Consider the following 26,660-nt stretch of genomic DNA (forward strand, 5'->3'; position numbering starts at 1 on the left):
AACCTAGAGCTTATAATTCCAAGGCAGGGAGGCTACCCACTGTTCTTTCAGTTGAGCCTGAGGCATAGTTTATTGTATTCTGTGCATTTTAAAACATTTTTTTAAAAGGACCACATCATCTTTACGATCCTAGATTTTAATAGTTTAGGCAGTTTAAACAGAAAGTGCTGTTCTTGCAATATTTTGCACATCATCCACTGATTTCACCCTTATTTTATAAACAGCCTATTTACAATATTTTTCTAATAGGAACACTGGGCTCATTGTTTCTGGAGTCAGTATAATGTAGTGATGTTCTGACCTCGATCCCTGAAATGCCCAACACAGACAATGCTCCTGTCAGCAAGTATGCAGCGTAATCACTTTGCAAGGTGCAAGGAAATCATATTTCCTACAAGTGTAATATTACCTTCAGCTGACCCTCTTAAATCTGGCCATGGGGAAATAGTTGACCTGCATTTGGGGGGATAATTCAACTGCACTGTCGTGGCTTTATGTTATTTGTGCTTAAGCAAGGTGAAGCCAATTGAGCTTCCAATAATTACAGAAGGTCTCAAAATTCCTTAGCTTGATCTTTTCATGATTATTTCTCGTTTCTTCGATTCTATTAAAACGATTTAATTTTAATGCATTCAAAATTATTGTAAACAGATATAGTACATTACTACTTTGACAATTAAAGACGTGAATTTCTTTGCTGTCCTATTGCATGCGATTTAATTTGATTTGCATTCAGACAGACAGTCTAGCACCTTATTGTGATGGAGGCAGATTGTTCAAAGTGTGAGCATACAGACAGTTATATGATGAAGGACCCTTGTGATGTGGTGGCAGTGGGTCACAAAGTCTCGGTTCGTGTCCCATCTGCCATGGAAGTGTTTCATAACATGTCCAAACAGGTCGATTTTAACAAAACAAAAACCTCTTTGGTTGGGCAATCAAACTCGAATAAGGAGAATGTGTCTTAGTTGGTTTAACATCTATTAAGGTGCCATGACCGTCCTTGGCCTCCTCCATTGCTACAACAAACCACACCGCAAATTGGAGGAACAACACTTCATCTTCCACCTGGGCAGCCTACAGCCCGAAGGACTCAACATTGAATTCTCCAATTTCAAGTAACCTCCCTTCCCATCCCCCAACTCCCTTCCCAGCCCCTCCCCCTCCCTTCCACTCCTCTCTGCCACCAACTGGATTCGTTCCTCCCAATGACCAACCAGGTTGTACCCTCTACCTGTCTTCACCTATTCCCCATTTCACCATCCTGCCCCCACAACCCCCTTTATCTGCAGCTCCCCCCACACCCACCCCCATTCCTGAAGAAGGGTTACACCCAAAATGTTGACTTCTCCACCTCCTGATGCTGCCTGGCTTGCTGTGTTCTTCCAGCCTCCTGCCTGCCTATCTTCATAACTATGGCAATCTTCAGTATGGCACCAAATGTATTAGCATGGATTGTTGCTCCTTTAGTCTAAACTGTAGGTTAATGCCCTGGCATTCTAATATTTCTGGGCACAGAAAGATTAAAATCGCTCCAGTATTGGTTGATATTTCCAATTTGGCTCAGTGTACCCAGAAATCAGGAAGTTGTATTGTTTTGAATAGTAGCCATTGGGTAGTTCAGGACAGTGAGGAGAGATGTGTTTAAATAGGCAGCTGGAATTTATCCTGTGCCAGCTGCTTATTTTTTGTCAAATGATTAAAATTTGTAGTAGAGCATAAAGAGTTTCCATTCTATCAATTTCGCCCTCAGTTATACTTAAACAGGTGATCCTGTCTGACCTTACGTGCCCAAGAGATGGACCTCCTGCTCTTTCTCAAGCCTGTTCCCACTAAACACGGATCCTCCTGGGCCTGATGTCAGCCAATGCTCTCTGTTATCTCTCTTTAAATCTTCCATCATCCACGTTCCCCTCAAGAAGTCAACCTTGCTCTCACCATCGTTGCAAACTGATGTAGTTTATGTATGTGTTATCAATTCCCAAGTTGGAGTTCCTTTTCTCTGAGCTCCATGTTTAAGTCCTTCCAATCAACCCTTGAAAGGGTAACAGAACAGTTCTTAACAATGACACAATCCTGGCTGAAGTCCACTCAGACTTATGAGATCTCACTCTTACACCAACATTTCTCTCCTGAGCCTGCTACAATGTTTCACCAAATCACAACACAGGAAACACAGCTCATTACTACTGAGCCACTTTGCAGCCTCGAGGTCTCAATATCTCATAAGTTCAGTCTGTCCTCCATTTTTCTTACATTCCCCCTCCCCACAACCTCCACTGCCACAACATTGTCTTGTTTGTGTCTTGTATTTTGCTCTCAGTTGACTTGATCCATTGTCTCTCCTTTGCATCTTAATGTCAACCCATCTTACATCTCTTTTCTCTCTTTCACCACTATGAACAACCCTTTGCAGGTAGGTGGTAGTGTTCCAATGTATCTGCTACCCTGGCCCTGCTACATGGAAGTGGTCTTGAGTTTGGAAAATGCTCTCCAAGGATCTTGGACGAATTTCTGCAGTACACCTTGTAGATAGTGCACAGTATTTTACACTGGGCCTCCAGTTAGTTGGAAGAAATCCCTCCGGAGAGCCACAAAGGGCAGAATTTAATGCCATGGTGAATTTGCTCAGGGAGCATTTAATAAGATGGATGGTGGTGCCTCTATCTATGCCACAGTTAAGTCTATGGCAGGAAGACCTGTCTTCCTCTTTTATCACCAGGTTGAGGCCCTTGAATGGGAAATTAATGCCCCCTTAAGGGCCTCAGGCTGCTGCTGCTAATATCTGCCCATTAGTAGGTGGGTAATTAATCACAAGGTAAACCAAAGGATCACTCCCCCTGTGCTTGTGTCCATGATAACCCTGAACTTTGGGAAGGTGCCCAGTGACATCGCTGATCATTACAAATAACCTCACTGGCCTCTAATTAGTCAGCAAGTGCGATGCATGCCCGCACATTTTGATTCCAGGAAAGGCCAGCCTCTACCCATTTTAGTACCTGGGTGACTCTTAACCAATGGGGACTTCCAAAAAGGAGGCATGCATGGAGCTTTCACAGCAGTGGGTGAGATTCCTGCCACCCGCACAAGATGCTGTCCAGTATTATTATTTCAGGTTGACAACCTCTCATCTAACAGATGGTCTGACAAGTGACGAACTCTGCTCTTGTATGGAAGCAAGGGTCATTAGAACTTAATCACCCCTGGTCAATAGGCAGTACAGATTCATCAGTCGAAACCAGTGGTGTGACCCCACCCTGTCATTAAAGCCCACGTCTTATGGTGTAGGAGGCAGACAAATGTTCCGTTTTGGAGACTAGCTTTCCCTGGAACAGACCACCAGCCTGTCACCAGAGGCTGGAACTTGAGGGGAGTCACCCCATATCAGGGATGGTAGACTGGCTGACTCTCCCACTCACAACACCCGCCATTACCATATTGGAAAGATTTGACAGGGTTATGAATGCAGCTTCTGTGGCCAAATAGTCCTGAATTGGGAATTGGATCTGGATTTGCAGACCCAGAGTAAGAGGCATTAATGCAGCACATGACCTCCCCAGTTACCCAGAGGGCTTTAGAAATGTATTTCTCTTAATTATAGAATTGGCAAAATCTTTTCTGCTTGCAGGAGTGTTTTCAACCCAAGTTTTCCCAGGCACCGTGCCTACTTGAAAACAAACAGATTTGATAAAGGCCTTTTAATATATTACCTTCCTTACACCACATGCTTGGATCTGAAATCAAACTGTGGGCTTGTGCCAAGCACAACGTGTAGGTTCTTGTGCAATTTACTTGGATGTCGAAATATTTTACAATACATTAATATTTGAAGAAAACATTCTTTTATGATGGCATTTAGTCAGCTATTTTTGCAAGAAAATAATGTATATTCAATGGAAAAATAAATGGTGTTGTTTTTGCAGCTTAGGCAGTGAAGAGGGCGGAACTATGCCAGTGTAGTACTTGCTTCTCCCACCAAAAACAACAATAGCAACTGCCCGAAATGCCAGACTCCTATTCCCTCGACAGATGCAGTTTCCCTCCTTCCTTGTTTATCAATGGAACCAGAGCTCACACTCTGAGAGTTCGTCCATTAATAACAGCTGTAGACAGAGACAATTAAATAAAGATAAACGTCCTCAGAGAAAACCAGGGGAAACCGAAAGACGGGAAACTTTCTGGATTGCATGGCTCGAATATACAATTCATACATTCACTGCATTAAAACCCATAACAGGCGAATGCCTGAGTGATGTCCCAGTTTCTCAAATAGTTCCTATCATATTGCTTAGACAGAGACATGATCTGAATCTTTTATTGATGCAGTTGAACTTTCCAATGATATTGCAGATTGAGGCATGAAGGACTTCAATACCTTCGATTGTGTAACAGCTTGTTGAGACTGCACCTGGAGTACTGTGTACAGTTTTGGTTTCCTACTCTCAGGAAAGGTAGTGAAGGAGCTGGTTTTTAATTCACTCATGGAGCAAGGGTCGCCCTGCATGACCAACATTTATTGTCCGTCCCTAGTTGCCCATGAGAAGGTGGTGGTGAGCTGCCTTCTTGAACCACTGCAGTCCATGTGTGATACTTTTCCAGGTCAAGAATGTGACTTGGAGGGAAACTTGCAGGTGGAAGTGTTCCCATGTATCTGCCATCCTGGCCCTTCTATATGGAAGTGGTCTTGGGTTTGGAAAGTGCTGTCTAAGGGTCTTTGACAAATTTCTGCAGTACACCTGTAGATAGTGCACAGTGATGCTACTGAGTGTCACTATTGGACGGAGTGGATGCTTGTGTATTTGCTGCCAATCAAGTGTTCCTGGATGGTCAAAATTAAAGTGGTGCTGAAAAAGCACAGCAGGTCTGGTAGCATCCGAGGAGCAGGAAAATCGACATTTCGGGCGAAAGCCCTTGGATGGTGACAAGCTTCTTGAGTGTTGCTGGAGCTGCACCCATCCATGCAAGTGGAAGTATTCCATCACACTCCTGACTTGTGCCTTGTAGATGATAGGCAGGCTTTTGGGGAGTCAGAAGGTGATCTATACACCGTCATATTCCTAGCCTCTGACCTGATCTTGTAGCCACTTTGTTTATGAGTCCAGTTGAGTTTCTGGTCAATGGTATCTCTGGGATACTAATATGGGGTAACACCTTTGAACATTAATGGACAGTGGGTACATTGTCTCTTATTGTAGATGGTCATAGCCTGACATTAGTGTGATGCGAATGTTACTTACCACATGTCAGCCCAGACCTGGATACTGTCCAGATCTTGTTGCATTTCCTTCAGTATTTGTGGAGTCACAAATGGTGCTGAATGTTGTGCAATCATCAGCAAACATCCCCCCTTCTGACCTTATGATGGAGGGAAAGTCATTGATGAAATAGCGGATGATAGTTGGGCCTATGACGCTACCATGAGGAACTCCTGCAGGATGGCCTGGAGCTCAGATGGCTGACCTGTAACCACCATAACCTTCTTCCTGTGTGTGAGGTCTCACTCCAGCCAATGGATAGTTTGCCCCAAATTGCCATTGGTTCCAGTTTTGCTCATGCAAAGGGGGTGTCTCGATTTGTTCCTGGGATTACGGAACTATCCTTTGAAGAGAAATTGGGCAAACTGGATCTATATTCTGGTGTTTTGAAGAATGAGAGGTGACCCCATCGAAACCTACAAAATACTTGAAGGGACAATCAGGGTAAATTCAGGGAAGATATTTTCCTTCATTGTGGATGCTAGTACAAGTGGAAATCACTTAAAAATAAGGGGATGCCATTTAGGATGGAGCTTAAAATAATTTTGTTGCACTCAGAGGGTGGTGAATCTTTGGGATTCTTGATCACAGAGAATTCAGTCATGACTTTATTTACAAGAAAGGTTAATAAGTTTTAAATTTTCAATGAGGTGAAGCCTGATATGGAAAGAATGAGTAAAATGTTTGATCAGCCATGATCACATTAAATGGCAAGTCTGGCTCAATGGGCTGAATGGCCTACTCTTTATTCTATGTTCCTTCCTTTCGTCCTATTGTACAGGTATGAGCAACTGAGCAGACCAATATTTTAATAGTTTTATTACATGTTAACGATTTTAGGTTATAGATTATAGGTTAAAGTTAAGTTTTTAAGTTATAGGTTTTATCTTTATGGTTTTGACTGAAGCTAAAGTAACGGCCAGAAGTAGATCTTAACCATTCAAATGTTAATATCTTCAATTCGTTTGCAACTGCTTCTTGAAAAGAATCTTTGTTTAATTAAAATACTTTTACTCTTCTTTGAAGTCATCCCTCCTTAAAAACTTCTTGCTCTGCCTGGTAATATTTTACCTTGCTTATGATCATGACTTGTCCTCTACCTTATTCCTCCACTCCTAAGTGAGGTTGAGAGGATGGGCAGAGAGCTGTGGGTTCCTCATAATGACATTGTGTATCAGTTGGTGGGAAGCGTGCTTTCCCCCAAGGCATTAAGGCCGGTGATGTCCTTCCACACCCACCTGTCTTGTCAGTCGATAATCTTATCCCATGTATGTGGGAGTAACAGATTAAATGTCGACTCGTTTCAGACCTTGAACTCTCAGTCTGCGTGATGTAAAGCACAATCCGAGAAGACACTTTGTGGCTTTCGTGTCAACTCATAAACATTGTGTGTCCGGATTTTCAAAACGCCTCTTACAACAAGAGTGGAGACACCTTAATTTGGAAAATAGGTTGATTATAATTAATGAGCATGGAAAGCACTACCTTTCCCTGGGGCCATTTCATAATCTGTGCTTGGGAGTAATGTATCATTGAGTAAGAATACAGACTATAATTTGAAATAGAAGCTTTTTAAAAATAAAATGAAAACACCTGTTTCCTGGCTCTGATCCACGAATACAAACAACATTTGTTTTCCTCCTTTGCTTGGGGAAGGCGCCAAATTTGTCCTCAGTGTGGAAGTGAATTTTTTTAATGCCCCATTCATGAGTAAAATGTACAGCGAGGAATCAATTTAACATGGGCCTTACGCAGAGTGCTAACGTGCACCCCAAGAAGAGGTGAGAATTTTAAAATCGGAATCCCACTCTGCACATTGGACCCAGTATAATTTACAAATACTGACAGGTGAAGTGCTATCCTAAAGGGGCTGTTGCAGGTGGTTTGTGAAATGGTAGTGAAGAAGAATGTTGTGACTGGCATTTGTTGGGCTAGGGAGGACAGCAAAGGTCCTCCTGTTTGTTAAGAAGCTGTTCACTCAGTGCTCACTCCCCAGATGGACAAAACTCCCATGGTGAGAGCTGTTGGAATTGGCCACACATCTGAAAAGTCTTTTGTGCTGGTCTAACAGATTGTCATCCACTACCCATATACTTCACACCATGGTGCAAAATCCTGCCTCCCAACTCCCCCATTGTGTTCATCCATGATTCCACTAAAGAAATTGAGTCAATGTTTGATGTAATTAACCATTTTAATTTCCACCAGCAGGACCACTTCTCATCGATGCAGATTAACACCAAACAGACTTTATTCAGAGGCAGATACGCAAACCCATCTTTTATTATTTGCATTCCAAGATTAAAAATGCCTTCTCACAAGCAATCTTCCGGGGAAGGAACACTCAAGTGGTTCTGCACTATCAATGCCACACAGGATTCTGTCTCTTCAGATTATTCTTGACTTCCACTCATTTAAGGGATTAGAACCACCTTGAATGGCAGTACTGAGAGAGAGTAAAAGATGCAAGAGAGAGAGAGAGAAAAAAAAAGATGCAAGGTCCATATGTAAACCTGTATTGCTCTTGAAGAATCTCATAAAACATTTAAAACTTTGACTTGGAGGTGATGGGAAAATCAACAAGTACAAAAAGGAAAAGAAATACAAGCAGCATAGGAAGAAAACCAAACCCATGATAAAAACAGAGCTGGGGAAAGAAATAAAGATTAAAAAACATCGAGTAATTCAAACAAGAATTCAAGCGAGGGGGTAAAGGAACAGCTAAATCGATTGAGAACAGAAAACCAAAAAATTAAGTGGAACATTGAAAGATAAGGAGAAATAAAATGTACGGAACTGTTTTTTGCCTGTAGCCGCAGAATGAACTTTTTTTTTAAACAAGCAATTTTGCAAAGCTTTCACATCTACTACAATAAATGCTGGAGGATATTACCCATTCATCATCATCCTGGATATATTTTCCTCTGAAACTATGGGCAGAATAGTACAGGGTGGGCACAGTTGGTAATTGTGAAACACTGAGGATGGGTTAAAGTGTTGCATTCTACCCCTGGGCGCACCATCTGGAGCCAATCATTGGCTAGCGTCTCCTGCAGCCCCACCAGCACCAGAGCTCCCTAGTGGGCACTGCCAGGACTGCAGACAGGTTCACCCAAAGGAGATCCATTGTATTCTGGAGTGAGGTAAACTCCAATGGCACACACTGCAAGCTCGACTTGGCAGAATTCACACATCAGGTCGGAAGGAGGTTGCCATTAAACCTGGGTTTCCTGCTCATGGAAGCTGCTGTTGTTGCTGTATCCTTTGGGAGGGAGATGGAGCTGATGCATGGGTGTGTGTACCTGTCTCCTTCATTCAGTCTTCGTACTTTCACACACTCTCCTCTCTCACTTGAGCACACTTTCACTCACCTCACTTACTCATTTCTCCTTCTCTTTCACTCAGTCATACCATCTCTCAATTTGACCCTCCTACACCACCTCAACACCTCCCTACCTTTCTCCCTCACCCTCACTATCTCTCACTCACACTCTCACTACCTTTCACCCTACCGTCCACCTCTCACTGTCGCACTTCTTCCCTTATACTCACACTGTTTCCTATCTACCAGGAATATTGTGTGCAGTTTTGGTCTCCAAATTTGAGGAAAGACCTTCTGGCCATTGAGGGAGTGCAGCGTATGTTCACTAGGTCAATTCCTAGAATGGCAGGGCTATCATATGTTGAAAGATTGGAGCGACTGGGCTTGTATGCACTTGAGTTTAGATGGATGAGAGGGGATCTGATTGAGGCGTATAAGATTATTAGAGGTTTGGACATTCTGGAGGCAGGAAGCATATTTCCGCTGATGGGTGAGTCCAGAACCAGAGGACACAGTCTAAAACTAAGGGGTAGGCTATTTAGAACAGAGGTGAGGAGAAACTTCTTCAGCCAGAGACTAGTGGATACATGGAATGCTCTGCCCCAGAAGGCAGTGGAGGCCAAGGCCAATAGATAGTGCTCTTAAAGATAGTGGAATCAAGGGCTATGGGAATAAGGCAGGAACAGGATACTGATTGTGGATGATCAGCCATGATCATAATAAATGGTGGTGCTGGCTCAAAGGGCCAGATGGCCTACTCCTGCACCTATTATCTATTGACTATATTCCCAATCCCTGTGCCTGGGCTCCCCACTCTGCCATCTTAATCACGGTCCATTCTGGGGACAAGGCTGCATTGGAAGGAAGGAGTTTTGTCCAGCCCAGGAAGCTGAGCCAGGTTTCCTGTCCTGACTCCCTGATGAAAGACCTCTTTTCCACATAGTGCCTCCCTGACCTGGCCCTCCTGGCACCTCCCTCCCCCAGCCCCTAAGCAGCCTCTGAGCACAGGCCTTAAGCAAAATGAAGGTACTCACATTCATAAAGCTCAATGCCCCTCCAATCATTGGCTAATTCTTTCCCACCATTGCTAGTCATAAAGCTCACTGGCAGGGCCATCAGCAGCAAGTGCTGGATCATTGTGGTGTCTATTAGATTAGATTAGATTCCCTACAGTGTGGAAACAGGCCCTTCGGCCCAACCAGTCCACACCGACCCTCTGAAGAGTGACCCACCCAGACCCATTTCCCTCTGACAACTGCACCTAACACTACGGGCAATTTAGCATGGCCAATTCACCTGCCCTGCACATCTTTGGACTGTGGAAGGAAAACAGATCTCCCAGAGGACACCCACACAGACAATGGGCAACCTCCACACTAATAGTCGCCCAAAGTTGGAATTGAACCTGGGACCCTGCTGCTGTGAGGCAGCAATGCTAACCACTGAGCTACCGTGCAGCCCATGTCTGTCTGAAGGAACATCTTGTGGAAGTTTCCAGTTGGACGAGTCTGGATAGCTCTCTTTGAAGATTGCATAACAGGCCATGAGCTGCCTTTTGGGCAAGTCTGTGCCACCTCACAATATTCGGTCATCTTTCTCAATAAAATAAAATTTTGCTTTTCTGTCCTTCCCACCAAAGTGCATAATTTTGCTTTCTAAAATTTATGACCTTGGAGTGTTTGATACTGCAATTGAGTGACTGATGTAATCTATCCCCCAGAGTTATTCCATCCTTTGAATAGAAATATTCAAGATACTTTCAGTGGTTTCATGCATTTCTCAAATTCTCTTCACTTCTTACAAGCTGATGTAAAAATTATCTTGCAGATGTTATAAGGTCATAGAATGCTTGAAGCACCAAAGGAGGCCATTTGGCCCATTGTGGTTGGCTGTGCTAGCCTTCTGCAGGAGCAATTCATCTTGTGCTGCTCCCCTACTTTTGTAGGCCTTCCTTTACAGAGAGTAATCCAATTCCCTTTTTCATGGCCTTGTTTGAGCTGACCTGCTCCACAAACTCTGGCTCACCACTTGCTGCATAAATTTCTTTTTCTCTCATGTTGCCGTGGGCATCTTTTGCCAATTACCTTTGATTTGTGTCCTCTGGTTCTTGATCCTTCTGTGGAACTATCACACTCTCTACTCTGTCCAGGTTTCAAATGAGAAAGATGACCGAATATTGTGAGGTGGCACAGACTTGCCCAAAAGTCAACCCATGGCCTATAATGCAATTTCAGAAGAGAGCTATCCAGACTTCCCTGAAAGTTCCAAATACAGGAGGTCCAACTGTAAAATTCCACAAGATTTTCCTTCAGACAGACACCACTATGATCCAACATTTGCTGCTGATTGGTTTGCCATTCAGCCGATCAGAATTTGCACACTTCCATCAATTCTTCTCCAGCCCCTCCTGTGCAAGGAGAACTGTTCTGGCTTCTCTGAGTGATTCTGTAATCGAGCTTCCTTATCCCTGGAGCCATTCTCTTGAATCGTTTCTGCACCCTTTCTAAAAACTTGACATCTTTCCGAATATGACATCAGGAAGCAAGGTGGAGGGCGCGCCCCTGTCTACACCAATGGTGCTGAGGTAGAGATGGTCGAGAACATCAGATTCCATTGGGGGATGATCACCAACAATCTGTCCTGGCTCACCCACATAGATGTGATGATCAAGAAGACACAATGACGCCTCTAGTTCCTCAGGAGGCTAAGGAAACTCTGCACATCCTTAAAGACTCTTACCAATTTTTACAGATGCACCATAGAAAATATTCAATCCAGATGGATCACAGCTTGGTATGGCAACTGCTCTACTCCTAACAAACTACAGAGAGTTGTGAATATAGCCCGGTCCATCATGCAAGCCAACCTTCCATCCATTGACTCCATCTATACCTCTTGATGCCTTAGAAAGGCATCCAACGTCTTCAAAGACTTCTCCCACCCCGGTTATAATCTCTTGCAACGTCTTCTGTCAGGTAGAAGATACAAAAGCTTAAACACACGATTCAAGAACAGCTTTGTCCCCACTGTTATAAAACTTCTGAATGGATCTTTCAAATTTCAAACTGAATGTTGACCTCGTTCTTTGTGCACCTTCTCTGCAGCCGTAACATTGTGTTGCTCGCTCTTTCTATTACCCCATGCGCTTTGTATGATATGCTCTGTCTGTTCTGCATTCAGAACAAAACCTTTCACTCTGCTAGATACATATGACAATAATAAGTCAAAACAAAAGAAAAATGTGATGCTCAGAACTGAACCCAGTACTCCAGTTGACGCCCAAAGTTGTCTTTTATGCAAGTTTAACATCACATATAGAAAACAAGAAGCATGCAGAAAGATTCTTGTGTTCAGAAAGAAAGCAGCAAGCTTTTTTCAAAGGTGTAGCTGTATCCAGTGCTACAGCTTCTTGTCTCATTTCAGATTTTTTTTCATGTCAGGCTCGTCATTGTTTATTTCTTCTGTGGTTAGCATTTCTATGCAGTCAGCATTGGCTCAGCTTCTGCCTCTGAGTCAGGAAGTTATGCCCCAGTGCCAAGGGTTCAAGTCCCAGCAGTGTGTGGGAGGGATTTGGGGCCAGATTTTACTGAGTTGAGATGACAGGTGTGACCCAGCTGTTGAAGTTTTCCTCTCCTCCCCTCCCTTCTCCCAGCCCATTTCTGACAGTTCCAGATTTTGCTGAAAGCAGGAAGGGACCTGGTCCTGATTCTCACAACAGGGAAAGCTGAATTCTGAAAGCTCATTTGGATGTAGTGATGAGTCCAAATCAGACCCTTTTTTGGCTAATTGAAGTTCTGTCACCCACAGTGTGGGAATTATGAATTGACGGAGCAGACATAAGCACTCTTGCAGGGCAGACGAGGCTTGTTCAAATGTAATGATTTAAAGTTTTTTGTTAAATCCCTCACCCTTTTAACATGAAAAAAGTGGGCCGAAGTCATCATCGAGAGTTCAAAAAACACTGTCAGCTGGATTTTTTTTGATTGACAGGCCATCTGATGTAGGTTAGATAAAAGCATTACCATCTTTTTGTCCAGTTTCAATAGGATTATTAGTTAACGTTTCTCAGAGGCTGTTAATGTAATTTTGAACATACTGAGGTTGAAAAGCTGCCATTATCTCAGCAGGAGTTCTGAGTTTACAGCTGAATTGACAGTTGAAAGATGCTATTAAAGGATTATTGTTTTTGATGCGGCATCTGAATGCAGGTTAGTTATAAGAAATGAAATATTTGAGTTTCATGCGGCTGAGGAGTGGCAGGTGGTGTTTAATTTAGATAAATGAAAGGTTCTACATTTTGGAAAAACAAATCAGAGCAGGACTTATACACTTAATGGTAAGGTCCTGGGGAATGTTGCTGAACAAAGATACCTTGGAGTGCAGGTTCATAGTTCCTTGAAAGTGGAGTCGCAGGTAAATAGGATAGTGAAGAAGGCATTTGGTATGCTTTCCTTCATCGGTCAGAGTATTGAGTACAGGAGTCGGGAGGTCATGTTACAGTTGTACAGGACATTGGTTAGGCCACTTTTGAAATACTGTGTGCAATTCTGGTCTCCTTCTTATTGGAAGGATGTTGTGAAACTTGAAAAGGTTCAGAAAAGATTTACAAGGATGATGCCAGGGTTGGAGGATTTGAGCTATAGGGAGAGGCTGAACAGGCTGGGGATGTCATCTCTGGAGCTTTGGAGGCTAACCTTATAGAGATTTACAAAATCATGAGGGGTATCGATGGGCTAACTTCCCTGGGGTGGGGGAGTCTAGAGCTAGAGGGCACAGGGGAGAGGGCAAACATATAAAAGGGACCTAAGTATCAACTTTTCCACACAGGGGTGGTACGTGCATGGAATAATCTGCCAGAGGAAGTTGTGGAGACTAGTACAATTACAACATTTAAAAGGCATCTCGATGGGTATATGAATAGGAAGGGTCTAGAGAGTTACAAGCCAATTGCTGACCAATGGGACTAGATTAGGTTAGGGTATCTGGTTGGCATGGATGCGTTGGACCAAAGGGTTTGTTTCTTTGCAGTACGCCTCTATGACTATGGCTCTAAACATTTTTTTTTCTGACCACTGACTCTCCTACCAGTGGAAATTTTTGTTTATGCTGTATCATAATTTTGAGCACCTCCATTAAACCTCTCCTTAACTGTCTCCCCTTAAGGGTTAGAGGGATATGGGCCAAGTGCTGGCAAATGGGACTATATTAGGTTGGGATATCCAGTCGGCATGGATAAGTTTATTTGAAGGGTCTGTTTCCATGCTGTACATCCCTATGACTCCATGACTAATTTATATTTCTTTCACTATCAGGATTGAATGACAAGTGAATTCAATAATTAGAAGTTTATTTTTTCCATCTCTACATGACTCTGTGGTCTCTCCCTAATTGTGAGGGAAGCCATGGGGGACATGAGAGGGCATGATGGATGATTGTAATGCACAAGTTGGTCATGGGAAATGAGTGGGAGGGATGAGAAGTCATAAGGGGTAGGAGCTAAAGGGCCTAACAGTTTCTAAATCAACTGGTACAAGCTCCAGTGGGTCTACTAACTAGCCCACCTTAGCATTTGTGCACTCATATGCCTGCATTTGGACCTGAGTGTATCGCATCAAACCTAAAGTGAAAACAGCAACCAATGGGACCCTTTTAAACTGAGGAAGATCTGCTGTCAATTGTGAAATTCTGGCCTTTAAATGCAGAGAGCAACATTGTGGGAGTGCCGCCTGTTGGAGGTGCTGTCAGGCAGCCTGTTTGTCACCTAAGGGTATGCCCCATGGCACTATTCAAAGAAGAGCAATCAGGTTCTCTTAGTGTCCTAGCGAACATTTATCCCTCAATCAGCACCAAGAAAAAAGGTCATTTATTTAATCGCTATGTGAAAATTGGTTGCTATAGTGAATAGATAAAAGTACTGTAATTAATTGGCTGTAAAATGCTTTGAGACATCCTGACAGCCTGAAAGGTTTTGAAGTTATTCAGGATTTTCTCTCTTTCTTTATTTGAGACATCTTTGCAAGAAAGTGCATCAAGTTACACTTATGTCTAAATGAGATGTTGAATATCCCTAGTGTCCAGACACTGCTGAAGTTTTGTTGAAACATTCACTCTTCTCCAAAGAATAGCATCAGTTTTGTTGCTTTGAACCTACCTTAATGGGTGAAGAATGAGGCAGATGGCAAATAATGCTTTTTGGTAAGTGTACATTATAACAAAGTCTAAAACCCTGCTGGTATGAGAAGAATAAGAGTTATTTGATTGCTTAATCCATTTAAGGTGTCTGCTTACTGTTGTAATAATAGACCTGGGTTCTCCAATGAGTATGATTATACATATGTGATGCCTCAAGGGTGTAAGTTTAGAGCAGAAAAAAAACACAATTTCCTACCTTTCACTCTTATTTCTGCAGCAATATTAATGGAACATTAGTGCTGTCTTTTACGTATTGAAAGCAGATTGTAACAATAACATCAGAAGGAGAGCAGTCCCTACTGTTGTGATCTGGAAGAATAGCTGAGATCACCATTCCTTTCTCAATGTAAAGATTGAGATAGTTCCATTAGTGTAAAGGCCACAGGGATGACTTATCCGACAGAATTTAGAGCACTTCAGGAATTATTGCTTTCTTCAGATCTGACGCAAGATGAAAATTCTTACTCTCTTAAAAGCTTTAGAGGTTGTGGTCCAATAATTGGCTTCCTATTGGCAGCTGTATTCAGATTTGGGGACTGTTTAACGTAGTGTAAAAGGGCCCACAAGATGCAGTGGTACTGTCTATACCTCTTGGCCCAAAGGATTGGTTTCAAATCCCAATTGCTCCAGAGGAGTGTTGTAACATACATCTGGTCAAGTTAATCAAAAAATATCTGGAATTATAAACAAAAGAGTGAATTTATTGTCATGGCAGAATATAGGTTTGCAGATTTGTATTTGTGTGTTGGATGGGTTACATGGTTAGAGTTGGATTTGAATGGACGATAAATTCTTGACTTTAAAGGGAAAACAGTACAACACAGGATAAAGTTATAACAAAAGGAAAATAATAGAAATGCTCAGAAGTTCAGCAGCATCTGTAGTGAGAAACAGCTAAGGTTCAAAATTGAGACAAGTTAGAAATGTCATAGGTTCAGAGCCGAGAATGCTGGAGAAACGCAGCAGGTCTGTCAGCATCAGTGAAGAGGGAAACAGTGTTATGTTCCAAGTCTGTGTATGACTCTTCTTTAGTTCTCCAGCATTCTCTGGGTTTGTTTCAGATTTCAAGTGTACACAGTACTTTGCCTTTTTTAGATTAGATTACCTATAGTGTGGAAACAGGCCCTTTGGCCCAACAAGTCCACACCAACCCTCTGGAGAGTAACCCACCCAGACCCATTCCCCTAAATTTACCCCTGACTAATGCACCTAACACTATGGGCAATTTAACATGGCTAATTCACTTGACCTGCACATCTTTGGATTGTGGAAGGAAACCCACACCGATAGTCACCCAGAGGCGGGAGTCAAACCCAGGTCCCTGGGTGCTGTGAGGTGGCAGTGCAAACCACTGAGCCACCAGAAATGAGAAGCTGTGGAAAACAAAAGGGAAGTCTGTGATAGGACTGACAGAAGGAGAGATGAAATAACAAGTATAAAAGCTAAGGGGAATGATTATGGGTATAGCAAAGAAACAAAAGATATGTCCAGATAAGCAGTAAATGTCCGAACATCACCTGCCTGAGTGCAAAGTGAATGTATAATAAAACAAAATGATCCAGCAGTGATAGAGAATGTGTAGATCCACTTGTGGCCCCACAGACCAAACAGAAGTTAAAAGTGCTTCATCATACCTTTCAAACAAATGATACAATATTCATTCTAGCCTATTTCAATACCTTTGAGTCATTCAGACTTGATCATTTGTGGTTTTGTTTTGGCTCAGTGCTTACCACATTGTGGCATTTTGAAGGGCAGCTGGTAGTCATTTTTCATATTATGAAAATTTATATCAGAAGCAATGGAGGGAGTCTCCACCTTCCTAGGAGTGCTGGGACAGCTGGAAGCAAGGGTGAATAACTGGGCAGGTTGGCACTGGAGAGATACTAACTATTCCTGCCACCTGAGTAATTAAGTTCTGAGTGGAAAGGTCTGTGGTAAACCTTCCTACACTTTACCAGTTGCAGCTCCAAACAGGGTAATTAATGACTCCTTTGAGGGACTCCAGCTAGCACCACCTGGGTACCTGCCTTCCCAGCAGATGAGAGAAATGGCTGCTTTACCAGCGAGGAGAAAGAGGGTGTCTGCCTACTGTGTTGTTGGGTTGGGGATGGTCTCCATTTTCCCCAGTCTGGGGCAGTCTGGTACATAGATAGGGGGTGGAGCAGGCATTGAAAGCCACCCGTCAACCCTTGCCCCTGACACCTCTGACCTACAGCTTCCTCCCTTCCATTCTTGTGCTTGCCCCTACCCTGTGGAATGGGTGGCCCAGTGGCCCAGTGGTTAGTACTGCCGCCTCACAGCGCCATGGTCCCGGGTTTGAATCCACCCTCGGGTGACTGTCTGTGTGGAGTTTACACATTCTCCCCATGTCTGCATGGTTTTTCTCCCAGATGTACAGGCTAGGTGGACTGGCCTTGCTAAATTGCCCTATTTGTTGAGAGGATGGGTCTGGATGGGATGCTCTTTGGAGAGTCTGTGCAGATTCAAAAGGCTAAATGGTCTCTTTCTGCATTGTAGAGTTTCTATGGTTCTGTCCCCTAAAAGGATCACTTGCCTTTACGTATTATGGTGGGACATTCAAACTGGGCTTTAGACTCGAGAGTGTGATGCTGGAAAAGCACAGCAAGTTAGCCAGCATCCAAGGAGCAGGAAAATCAACATTTCGGGCAAAAGCTTCTGCTTTTCCAGCACCACACTCTCGAATCTAATCTCATCTGCAGCCCTCACTTTCGCCTTGGCTTTAGACTGGTCACTGCTGCAAAAATTGGGGCTTCCAATCTCAGATTATAGCCAAAAAACACTGCAGTTGCTGGAATCCAAAGTAGATAACAGGAGGCTGGAAGAACACAGCAAGCCAGGCAGCATCAGGAGGTGGAGAAGTCAACATTTCGGGTATAACCCTTCTTCAGGACCTCAGATCAATCTCAGATTGACCACCACCATCAAGCGCAATGGGACTTGATCCAATCAAACCCCCGTCAGCTAACAGCTCCATGACTGATTAGCACTTGATGGGGCTGAAAGGAGTATTCCCCTGCTTCAAAACACAGATGCCTCAAAAACACTGAACGCACAGCCTTAAAAAAATGGAACAACCCAGCCAACATCTCAATTGGAATGTTAAACGTTATCTCGGTGCTTAACAATCAATTGGATTTGCATTTTTTATCTGCTTTCTCACATCCTCGATGTGTGGTTAAACAATTCACAAGCAATGAGTAACTTTTTAAATACAGTTGTTGTTGGTTCCAGATCAGGTCCAGCATTCCCTCCTTCAGCCAACGTTGACAGATTCCGTGATCTTTTGCAAAGCTTAGCATTGAGTAAATCACCATGCTCCATGAGTTGAGATAATAATGTTCTCAGAACCTTTAAGCTTTAAAGCTATTTTAAATTATTAAAGAGCTACCTTGCTGGTTGGGCTTGTGTCCAATTAGTAATAACAGTAATTTCACTAATTAAAATGGGGACAGATGGGGGCTGTGAGATTTGATGCTAGCACGCAGTGCCTCCTTCCAGAACAGGCGCAGAAGTGGTGGCAAAATTCGAAGTCAGCCTGAGAATGTAGGATTAATGGTCACTTGCCAGCATCAGATTCTGCTATTTCAACCGATACAGTTTAGTTTGCCAGTAAAGGAAGTTTGACAAGTCTGAGACTGTGGCCAGAATGCACACGCTGCCAAAAAGAAAATGAAGGTTTGGACAGTTTCCAGAAGCTGCATTTTAAAAATCAAAGGGTCTGTTTGCCATTTAAATGAACTGGAAAGGGAGCTTTGAGAGTTTTGGCCATTGAGCCAGAATTGTGACCTTTCACCCTTAACACATTTATTAATACAAGGAGGAGTGAAAGTGGGGGAGGGGGAGGAATCAGATTAGAATCATAGAATCCCTACAGTAGGGGCAAGGGGCCATTCTTCTGCACTGACCCTCTAAGGAGCATCCCACCTAGACCCAGTCGCCCCATCCTATCCTTGTATTTACCATGGCCAATCCACCTGACCTGTACAATAGGACAATTTCCCATGGCCAATCCACTTAAACTAGGCGACGGTGAGGACTGCAGTTGCTGGAGAGTTGATGAAGTGTGGCGCTGGAAAAGGCACAGCAGGTCAGGCAGCTAGCCTGCACACCTTTGGACTGGAGCACCCGGAGGAAACCCACACAGAGAACGTGTAAACTGCACACAGACAGCTGCCCAAGGCTGGAATCAAACCTGGGATCCTGATGCTGTGAGGCAGCAGTACTAACCACTGAGCCACCATACAGCCCACAAATTGAGATTGCCATACCAGTCGATACAGCCTCTGTGAATATTAATACTGCTCATTGCTCAGAAGGTGAATTTGGGCTGAGTTGAGCTTGTTGGATTTACCTTGCTGTTAAAGGCATGTGGTCATACAAGTGGAGTTTTAGCATGATTTTGTGGACTGTTTTATGGACGAGAGATTGTGGGAAGGTAACCAGTGATGCAGAGGGATTCTCACTTGGCTTTACCCCTAGTCTTTTCCCTTCTTTTCTCCAGATCCAGAACACAAGTGGTCCCTTTGTACATGGGCACACTTCATATACAAGATGTTATGCTGAGAAGCTGTGGCCTGTTTGACTCTAGGGCTTCCCAGTGGAACTTAATCCTGTTGTTACCAATACTCAGCCAGTGTCCCTCAATTGTAACAGGAGCATGAGGTCAAACTTTATCTTCAAGCCCAGATATGCTGGCTATCTTTCCATTTAAAAATGACATGGTTCAACTATGTGAAGGGCTTATGCCCAAAACATCAATTCCCCTGCTCCTCGGATGCTGCCTGACCTGCTGTGCTTTTCCAGCACCACACTTTTGACTTTGATCTCCAGCAAATGCAGTCCTCACTTCCTCCTCCTCCATGGTTCTGTAAATCTGAATTTCTCTTTCCTTTGTTTATAATTCCATAGAATCAGGCAGTACAGAGAAGGCCATTCAGCCCATCAAGTCTACACTGCCAAAAACCTACTCTAAATCTACACTAGTCCAACCTCCCAGACCTTGGCCCACAGCCTTGAACCTTATGACATTTCAAGTGCACTTCACCCCTGTGAGTGAAATTGCTTTTCCTCAAATCCACTCTAAACCTCCTGCTTTTCACTTGAACATTATGCCCCCTTATTATCACCCTTCAAACTAATGGGAAAAGAGATTTCCCTAAGACTTTTTTTAACTGGAAGTTCGTTCCATCTGATTAATAAATCCAATTAATATAAAGTTTGTTCCTTAAGTTTGTCTTAAGGATCTGTTCATGTTGTATGCATGTGAATCGTTGGAACATTGGTTTTCACACTCAGAGAACAATGTTCCATCAGGCACTGCTCCCCACGTTATTTGCATCCTTTGGTGAAAACCATTTGAAAGAATGTTATCCTCATTGTTAACAACAAAGGTTAAAGTACCATGAGGCATTGTACCCAGATACTGCTTGACTACATGTAATCAAAAATAGATGGAGTTGTGCAATTTTTTAGCCGGAGTTTAGTTATGATTTCTCCCAACTGAATACTTTAATCTGGGGTGTGACTGAACTACATTGTTTTGTAATTATTATCATCCAGATGATAGATGCAGAGTTAAGAAGCAATTGGCAGACTGGAGTTGGATTGTCAATTGCGCATTGACTTTAGACATTCCTGAAGAAGGGTTTATGCCTGAAACTTCAATTCTCCTGTTCCTTGGATGCTGCCTGACCTGCTGCGCTTTTCCAGCACCACATTTTTCAGCTCTGATCTCCAGCATCTGCAGTCCTCACTTCCTCCTAATTGACTTTAGATACACAAGCACAGTGCATGCACTATGTGATCCCCTCAGCTCTCCTTTAACATTTGGGATCAGCAGTGTTTGGTCCTCTTTTGACTAACATTGAACAGGGCGGCACGGTTGTACAGTGGTTAGCACTGCTGCCTCACAGCACCAGAGACCTGGGTTCAATCCCGCCTCAGGCAACTGTCTGTGTGGAGTTTGCACATTCTCCCTGTGTCTGCATGGGTTTCCTCCCACAGTCCAAAAAATGTGCAGGTCAGATGAATTGGCCGTGCTGTACTGCCTGTAGTGTTAGGTGAAGGGGTAAATGTAGGGGAATGAGTCTGGGTGGGTTGCTATTCGGAGGGTCAGTGTGGACTTGTTGGGCCAAAGGGCCTGTTTCCACACTGTAAGTAATCTAATCTAATAACAAGTTAACAGGTGCCATCTAGATGCTACTAAAATGCAGCCTCAGTCTGCACTGGCATCCAATATGCATTATGAAACCAAAATTTCCTGTTTGCAGGGGTTTCATATCTTCCATCGTGAACACACACATGAATCAGATCAAAGCTTTGCTCCAACATTACACTGGCCTGGTTTGTTATATAAAGGTGCTTGTATTCTTCATTTTAATATTAAATCCAAGTGATTTATGACAATAAAGTAAGTGGAAAATCAAACATTTAAACGTATGAAAATCTCGAAAACAAGAAAAGATAACATAAATTCTCATAAAGAGAAATGAAACAGTAGCACAAAGGGAAAATAATTAAAAAGAAAGGGAGAATCAATGCACTAAAAAGGCAAATGGAGACACAATTGAAACCTCGGGCAGTGTAGAATGTGTGTTATAGTTCAAGGAACAATTTATATGGAAAGATGGCTGGAAAGGAGCCAGAGTAGGAAATGAAGTCTCCTCAGTCTCTGTAGAAAAAGAGTGTGAGAGATGAGAGCAGTTTGTGCCACTTGTCTCCTGGTCTCCAGTGTTATTTTCTAAAATGATAGGAAATGGAATAATACCCAATTTCCATACTTACATAAGAACTGGAGAATGTTTCCTCGATTTCCCTTTATAATGTGTGATTGCAGCATTTTTATGAATTGCTTCAGGGTTTCAAGACTGGGGATTAATGGGAGCAATGTCTCATTTGCATGGGATTGGTAGGACATTGTGCCCTTTGAAGCAGCACCTAGTGTCCATGTTTCAAGCAACTGGGGCATCTGCCTGACTATGGTGGTAGAGATGTCCAGGCTCCTTCTGAGCCACCTGATATAGATAATATATAAATTTAGCAATGACTTTCATTCTGGTGAGGTTCAAAGTCACTTCTTGCAATCATAGTGACCACAAGCTACATTACAGAGGCTGGCTGATCTGAGACCATTGATGCTGGGCCCTGCCTGAGGTGCAGTAATTGGGAATTTTGGTTTAGGGGATCTCTGCCCATGACTCTAAAATGTGACATTCACAAGGTCCTATAGAAATGCGGGAGCTTCATTGCAATGGATAGGCAAACAGGAAGCTGGATGAACACAGCAAACCAGGCAGCATCAGGAGGTGGAGAAGTCAATATTTCAGTTATGATCCTTTGTCAGGACTAGATGTAGGGGTAGGGGGAGCTGCAGATAAAGAGCAAGGGTGGTGGTGGGATGATGAGATAGTGATAGGTGAACACAGGTAGTGAATATGACCTGGTTGGTCATTGCAATGGATGTCTGACCGATCTCTCACTAGTATTCTGGGAGATTTGTTTGTCCCTTGCGCTAACTCTTTTAGTACTGTGCTACAACCCTCCTCTCAGGTATGTCACCCTTGTGAACAATTCCAAATTATTCCACATTAGCTGTAAAGAATGGCATATGAAATATAAGGAATGATGTGCAATATTGACGCTCCTGCACTGTCTTGCACATAACTTAGTGGGGCACCTGAACTTTTATTTTGAATGTTTAGATCTGTTTGATTTTGTTTTCTAAATGTCCAACTATTTCTTCCTAATAACAGACTCTAGCGTGTCTTCAATGGCAGATCTTAGGCCTGTTGTGTCCTGCTTTCTGTCTCCCTCCCTTCTTGAATAGGTGCATCACATTGTCAATTTTCCAATCTCCTGGAACCTTACTGAATCGAGTGAATATTTTGAAATATTTCAAATAATGCCTCCACTACCTCTGTGGCCACTTTGTTTGAAGCCCTTGGATTTGGGTGATCAGATCCTGGTGACTTGTCTGCCTTCAATACTATTAGCTTGTCAAATACCTTGTCCTTCATGATAGAGACTTTTACAAGAGCTTTCCTCTCATCAGCTCCTTGCTTATCTGTTATCTTTGGCATTTTTATAAGTGTTATCCACTGTGAAGACTGATGCAAGTATTTATCTGCCATTTCTCTGCTCCCAGTTTATTAATCCCCCAGTTCCATACTCTAAGGATTAAGTATTTCACTAGTTTAATATGTGTAATGTCACTTATCCCTAATGGACTCCACAAATGCATCTTCTGTGTTACCCATTTGGGAAGCTCAGTGGTTAGCACTGCTGCCTCACACCACCAGGGGTCTGGGTCAATTCCAGCCTCAGGTGACTGTGTGGAGTTTGCACATTCTCCCCGTGTCTGCATGGATTTTCTCCAGTTTCCTCCCACAGTCCAAAGATGTGCAGATTAATTGGATTGGCCATGTTGAGTTGTCCATAGTGTCCAGATATGTAGAAATGCTGGGTTACACGGATAGAGTGGGGTTGGGGGCGTTGGTCTGGGTGAGATGCTCTTCAGAGGGTCAGTGTGGACTCGATAGGCCAAATGGCCTGCTTCCACACTGTAGGGATTCTGTGATACCTTTGTCCAACTGATATGTCCGGTCAATATCCTGATCAAAATCACCATGACATGTGTAGTGCCTTCTTATACATCCATTCTTTATCCTGCACTGAGGCAACTCTTTCGGGATCTCCAGAAAATTCACACCCCTGACTTTTTTCCCTTACTATTCCTTATTTCCATACAAACTGGTTCCACTTCATGATCTATTATACCTCTATCACTACTCCTCAGCACATAGATGCCCCATGTTACTAACAACAGCACCTCAATTTCCTTTTTGCCTGTTCCTCTAGGAAGTCAAATACCCTCGAATATTGAGTTCCCAGTCTTTCTCACCCATATTTTTGTAGTAGCTATTAAGACATATTAATTTATCTCTATTTGTGCCAAAAACTTATTATAGATGCTGTGCCTGACATTTTACTATTATTTACATTTACCTTTAAATGTTTCTCTCATGATTCACCATTTTCTTTTACAGATCAAATGATGCCAAGAAAATCATGTGCCAGATTGTAATTGGACAGGTAAGAAAGATCCATTTGGATCCCAGAACAGGGAAGAATCCCAAGATGCAAGTAGCAGAATGTCCAAGCTGGACTTAATTTCCCTTGGGGTACGGTCACGTATACACATTTAACTTGGAAGAGATTCAGAGATGACCTGAACTGCGTCACTTGATATTTACTGTTCTCCCAAAATAAACTTTGACTAGAGGAATAAACTGATTATGGATCAAAACACAAATATTTTGCTTAAAGCTGGCTCAGAGCAAAGTGGTTTCTCATTGCACTGGAACAATTTTAAAAATGTACTTGTGTCAGTTTAGTTACAAGGACTCTCACAGTACATGTGAGCTACAGTGCGAGTTGTTATTCATGTCATTTTTAATACAATAATGAACAGTAACTAATAAACCCACATGGTGCATCTGTTAGTTGTTTTGCTGAGAGCAACAGACGTCTGCTGTTCATAGTCACAACTTTGAAAAGTTGACTCTCCATCTGAAAATTTAAGTAGATCCTGCATATCAAAGCTCAGACACTGGACATATTTCAGACTTGTCAAAAATAATAGAACTGGCAGCATGCCAATGGCGAGAAGATCTCCAGTCAATGAAAAATAATTGTTTTGACAATTGTCTTTTTTGCTTTTCCTCTATAAATGGGTATCTGCTCATCTATACATCCATCCATTTAGTGTAAAACTGGTACAAACAGCTAAACTAACACCAACCTCTCTGCAGTTTTTGAATGATACTGTTTAGCTGACACTTTCTGACAGAAGACTGGGGGGCCTGCCAGAAGGTTGTCTGACTGCATCATTTCGGTTCTCAATATCTTTTGATTACACTTGGACAGAGTTTGGAATCTTTCGGTGCTGCCTGTGCTTGGAGAGCAGCAAATAATAGCGCTGTGTGGGAGGAAGAGAACGCAACTTCACTCCTTCAAGATTCCAAACTCTTCTCGGGGCAGGTAGTGTTCACTGAAGGCAGGACAGACAGAGTCCCTTTTGTGCTTGCCGCCAAATGGCTAGAGTTATGACTTGTAGCACCTGGAGGGAGGTATCTGCTAAAATGTCAAGCAGTCTAAATAAACCGTGAGGTCAGGGATTATTTGTAGGGCACACCTGTGGCTTTTTACGGCCAAGTGCTGTTGAGTAAAGTTGCCCGAAGGTCAGAAATTATGACCTCTGCGTCAGATCAATGCCTTTTTCCTTCTCAGATTATTTGTTGAGTGCAACTAAGCCTCAGAGTAACACTGAAGTGTGCTCAACAAGAATATGTGTGAAATGTAAATTTCTTACATCATTACTAGCACATCTACTGTGGCACTTCCCATGGTAAACAAGAGCAAGCAGTGGTTGGTAAGGATGTGACCATTGTATTATAGTAAAGTGCAATATGTTAGTTACCTGCAAGGCTGTCTGTGTGTGTTACGGTGAAGCAAAGACTAATTAATTTAAGTAAAGACTGAATGAGTTCACTCAGAGGTCAGTTAAGAGGCTGGAGACATTCTGGTGCTTATATTTTATCTTCTTGACTTGTTTCTGCACTCTTTTATTTCATGAGTGACACGGACATTTGAGGCCCACACTGGAACCCCAAGAGCTTGCTAAATGTTACTCACCAATGAAATTTTGCTTCTGCCTGAACTGAGGAGAAAGGATCACATTTATACACGAGACTGCAGGCTTAAAATTCAACTTCCTTTTCAAGTTGGAAGCAGTGGATTGAAAGCTGAAAAGCCAAGCAATAAGATTCACGCACATGCTCAGAGCCTGGCTCAATGAAAGTGAACACGGCTTCTTACTCACATGTTTTCATTGCTGCTCGATTAGACCACAAATGTATGGGAATTTTTCCCTATGTTATTCCCATAAATCCATGCACTGAATCACATTTTTAAGTGAATTGTTCCAATGAGGGCATCTTCTAAGTCTGGAGGCAGCAAGTAAGGTTACATAGGTGGATGGTGTAGATCAGAACGCCAACACTTTCCTGCCCTTGCCCTAATTAAGTTCTAAATTGTTTTCCTAAACTTCCCTCTTACATCTACCAAAAGCACTTTACACTCCGAGCACCACAACCATATTAAAGACCATCTATTCAGCTCTGCTCTTCACTGTTCTTGTAAATTGCTCATAGGACAAAGGGAAGTTGGGATCCCAGTGTGCCAACAGTGAGCTGGAGCTCCTGATAGATGGGTTGGTGCAGAGGAGAGCTGTCCTTGTCCCCCAGGGTTGGCAGAGCAGACGACAATACCAGACCCTGTCATCCTGCTCCAAGGCTGCCCCCCTTCCCATGCCAGTGTGAGACCCACCGCAGACCTCCTGTATCAGGCGGTAAGTGTCATCATTTTCACTCTGTTACCTCATGCTCTGTCTCTACTACTGTACCCACCACCCACTAAGTCTCCTGGTCTCCCGCTCTAACAAATGCATTGTCTTACCTCACCCATTCCATCCTCCCTCCCTATAACTCACTTGTTTGGGACACACCCTCACCTTTCCCCACCTCCACCAGCACCAACAGCTGTACCGTACCCACTTTCATTCCACTCAGTCTGTCCCTTTGCCTCGTTCCGGGAGAAAATGGCTCTCAGAAGGATGAAAAGAGTCAATATGGGTGGCGGGCTGTTTGATCTTTGACCCCTCACCTCCTGAGCTTGGCTGGTGAGGACTGTGACTGTTCCAGTGCTGATGCCAAAACACCCATGTCTCAAGGATGAAGCATTGCCCAACGCTGTGCTACGCTCACATTGCTGCCACTGTGAATATACTGTCAACATGCCTGAACCTTCCC

General features: G+C 43.1%; 1 protein-coding gene across 6 annotated transcripts in view; it reads left to right on the top strand.

Annotated features, from left to right (window-relative positions):
• The window catches only part of sema6d (semaphorin 6D), a 295,419-nt gene that overhangs the window by 105,363 nt on the left and 163,396 nt on the right, over positions 1-26,660 (top strand). For 3 of the 6 annotated variants that reach the window (XM_072565102.1, XM_072565101.1, XM_072565103.1), the window contains exon 3: positions 23,838-23,883. The exons of the other annotated variants lie outside the window; for them this stretch is intronic. In XM_072565102.1, coding sequence (XP_072421203.1) covers positions 23,860-23,883 — 24 coding nt within the window. In that variant the 5' untranslated portion in view covers positions 23,838-23,859. The remainder of the gene's footprint in view (positions 1-23,837; positions 23,884-26,660) is intronic. 6 annotated transcript variants of the gene reach the window in all.

The sequence above is a fragment of the Chiloscyllium punctatum genome, chromosome 48 (genome assembly GCF_047496795.1).
Source record: "Chiloscyllium punctatum isolate Juve2018m chromosome 48, sChiPun1.3, whole genome shotgun sequence".
Taxonomy (NCBI): domain Eukaryota; kingdom Metazoa; phylum Chordata; class Chondrichthyes; order Orectolobiformes; family Hemiscylliidae; genus Chiloscyllium; species Chiloscyllium punctatum.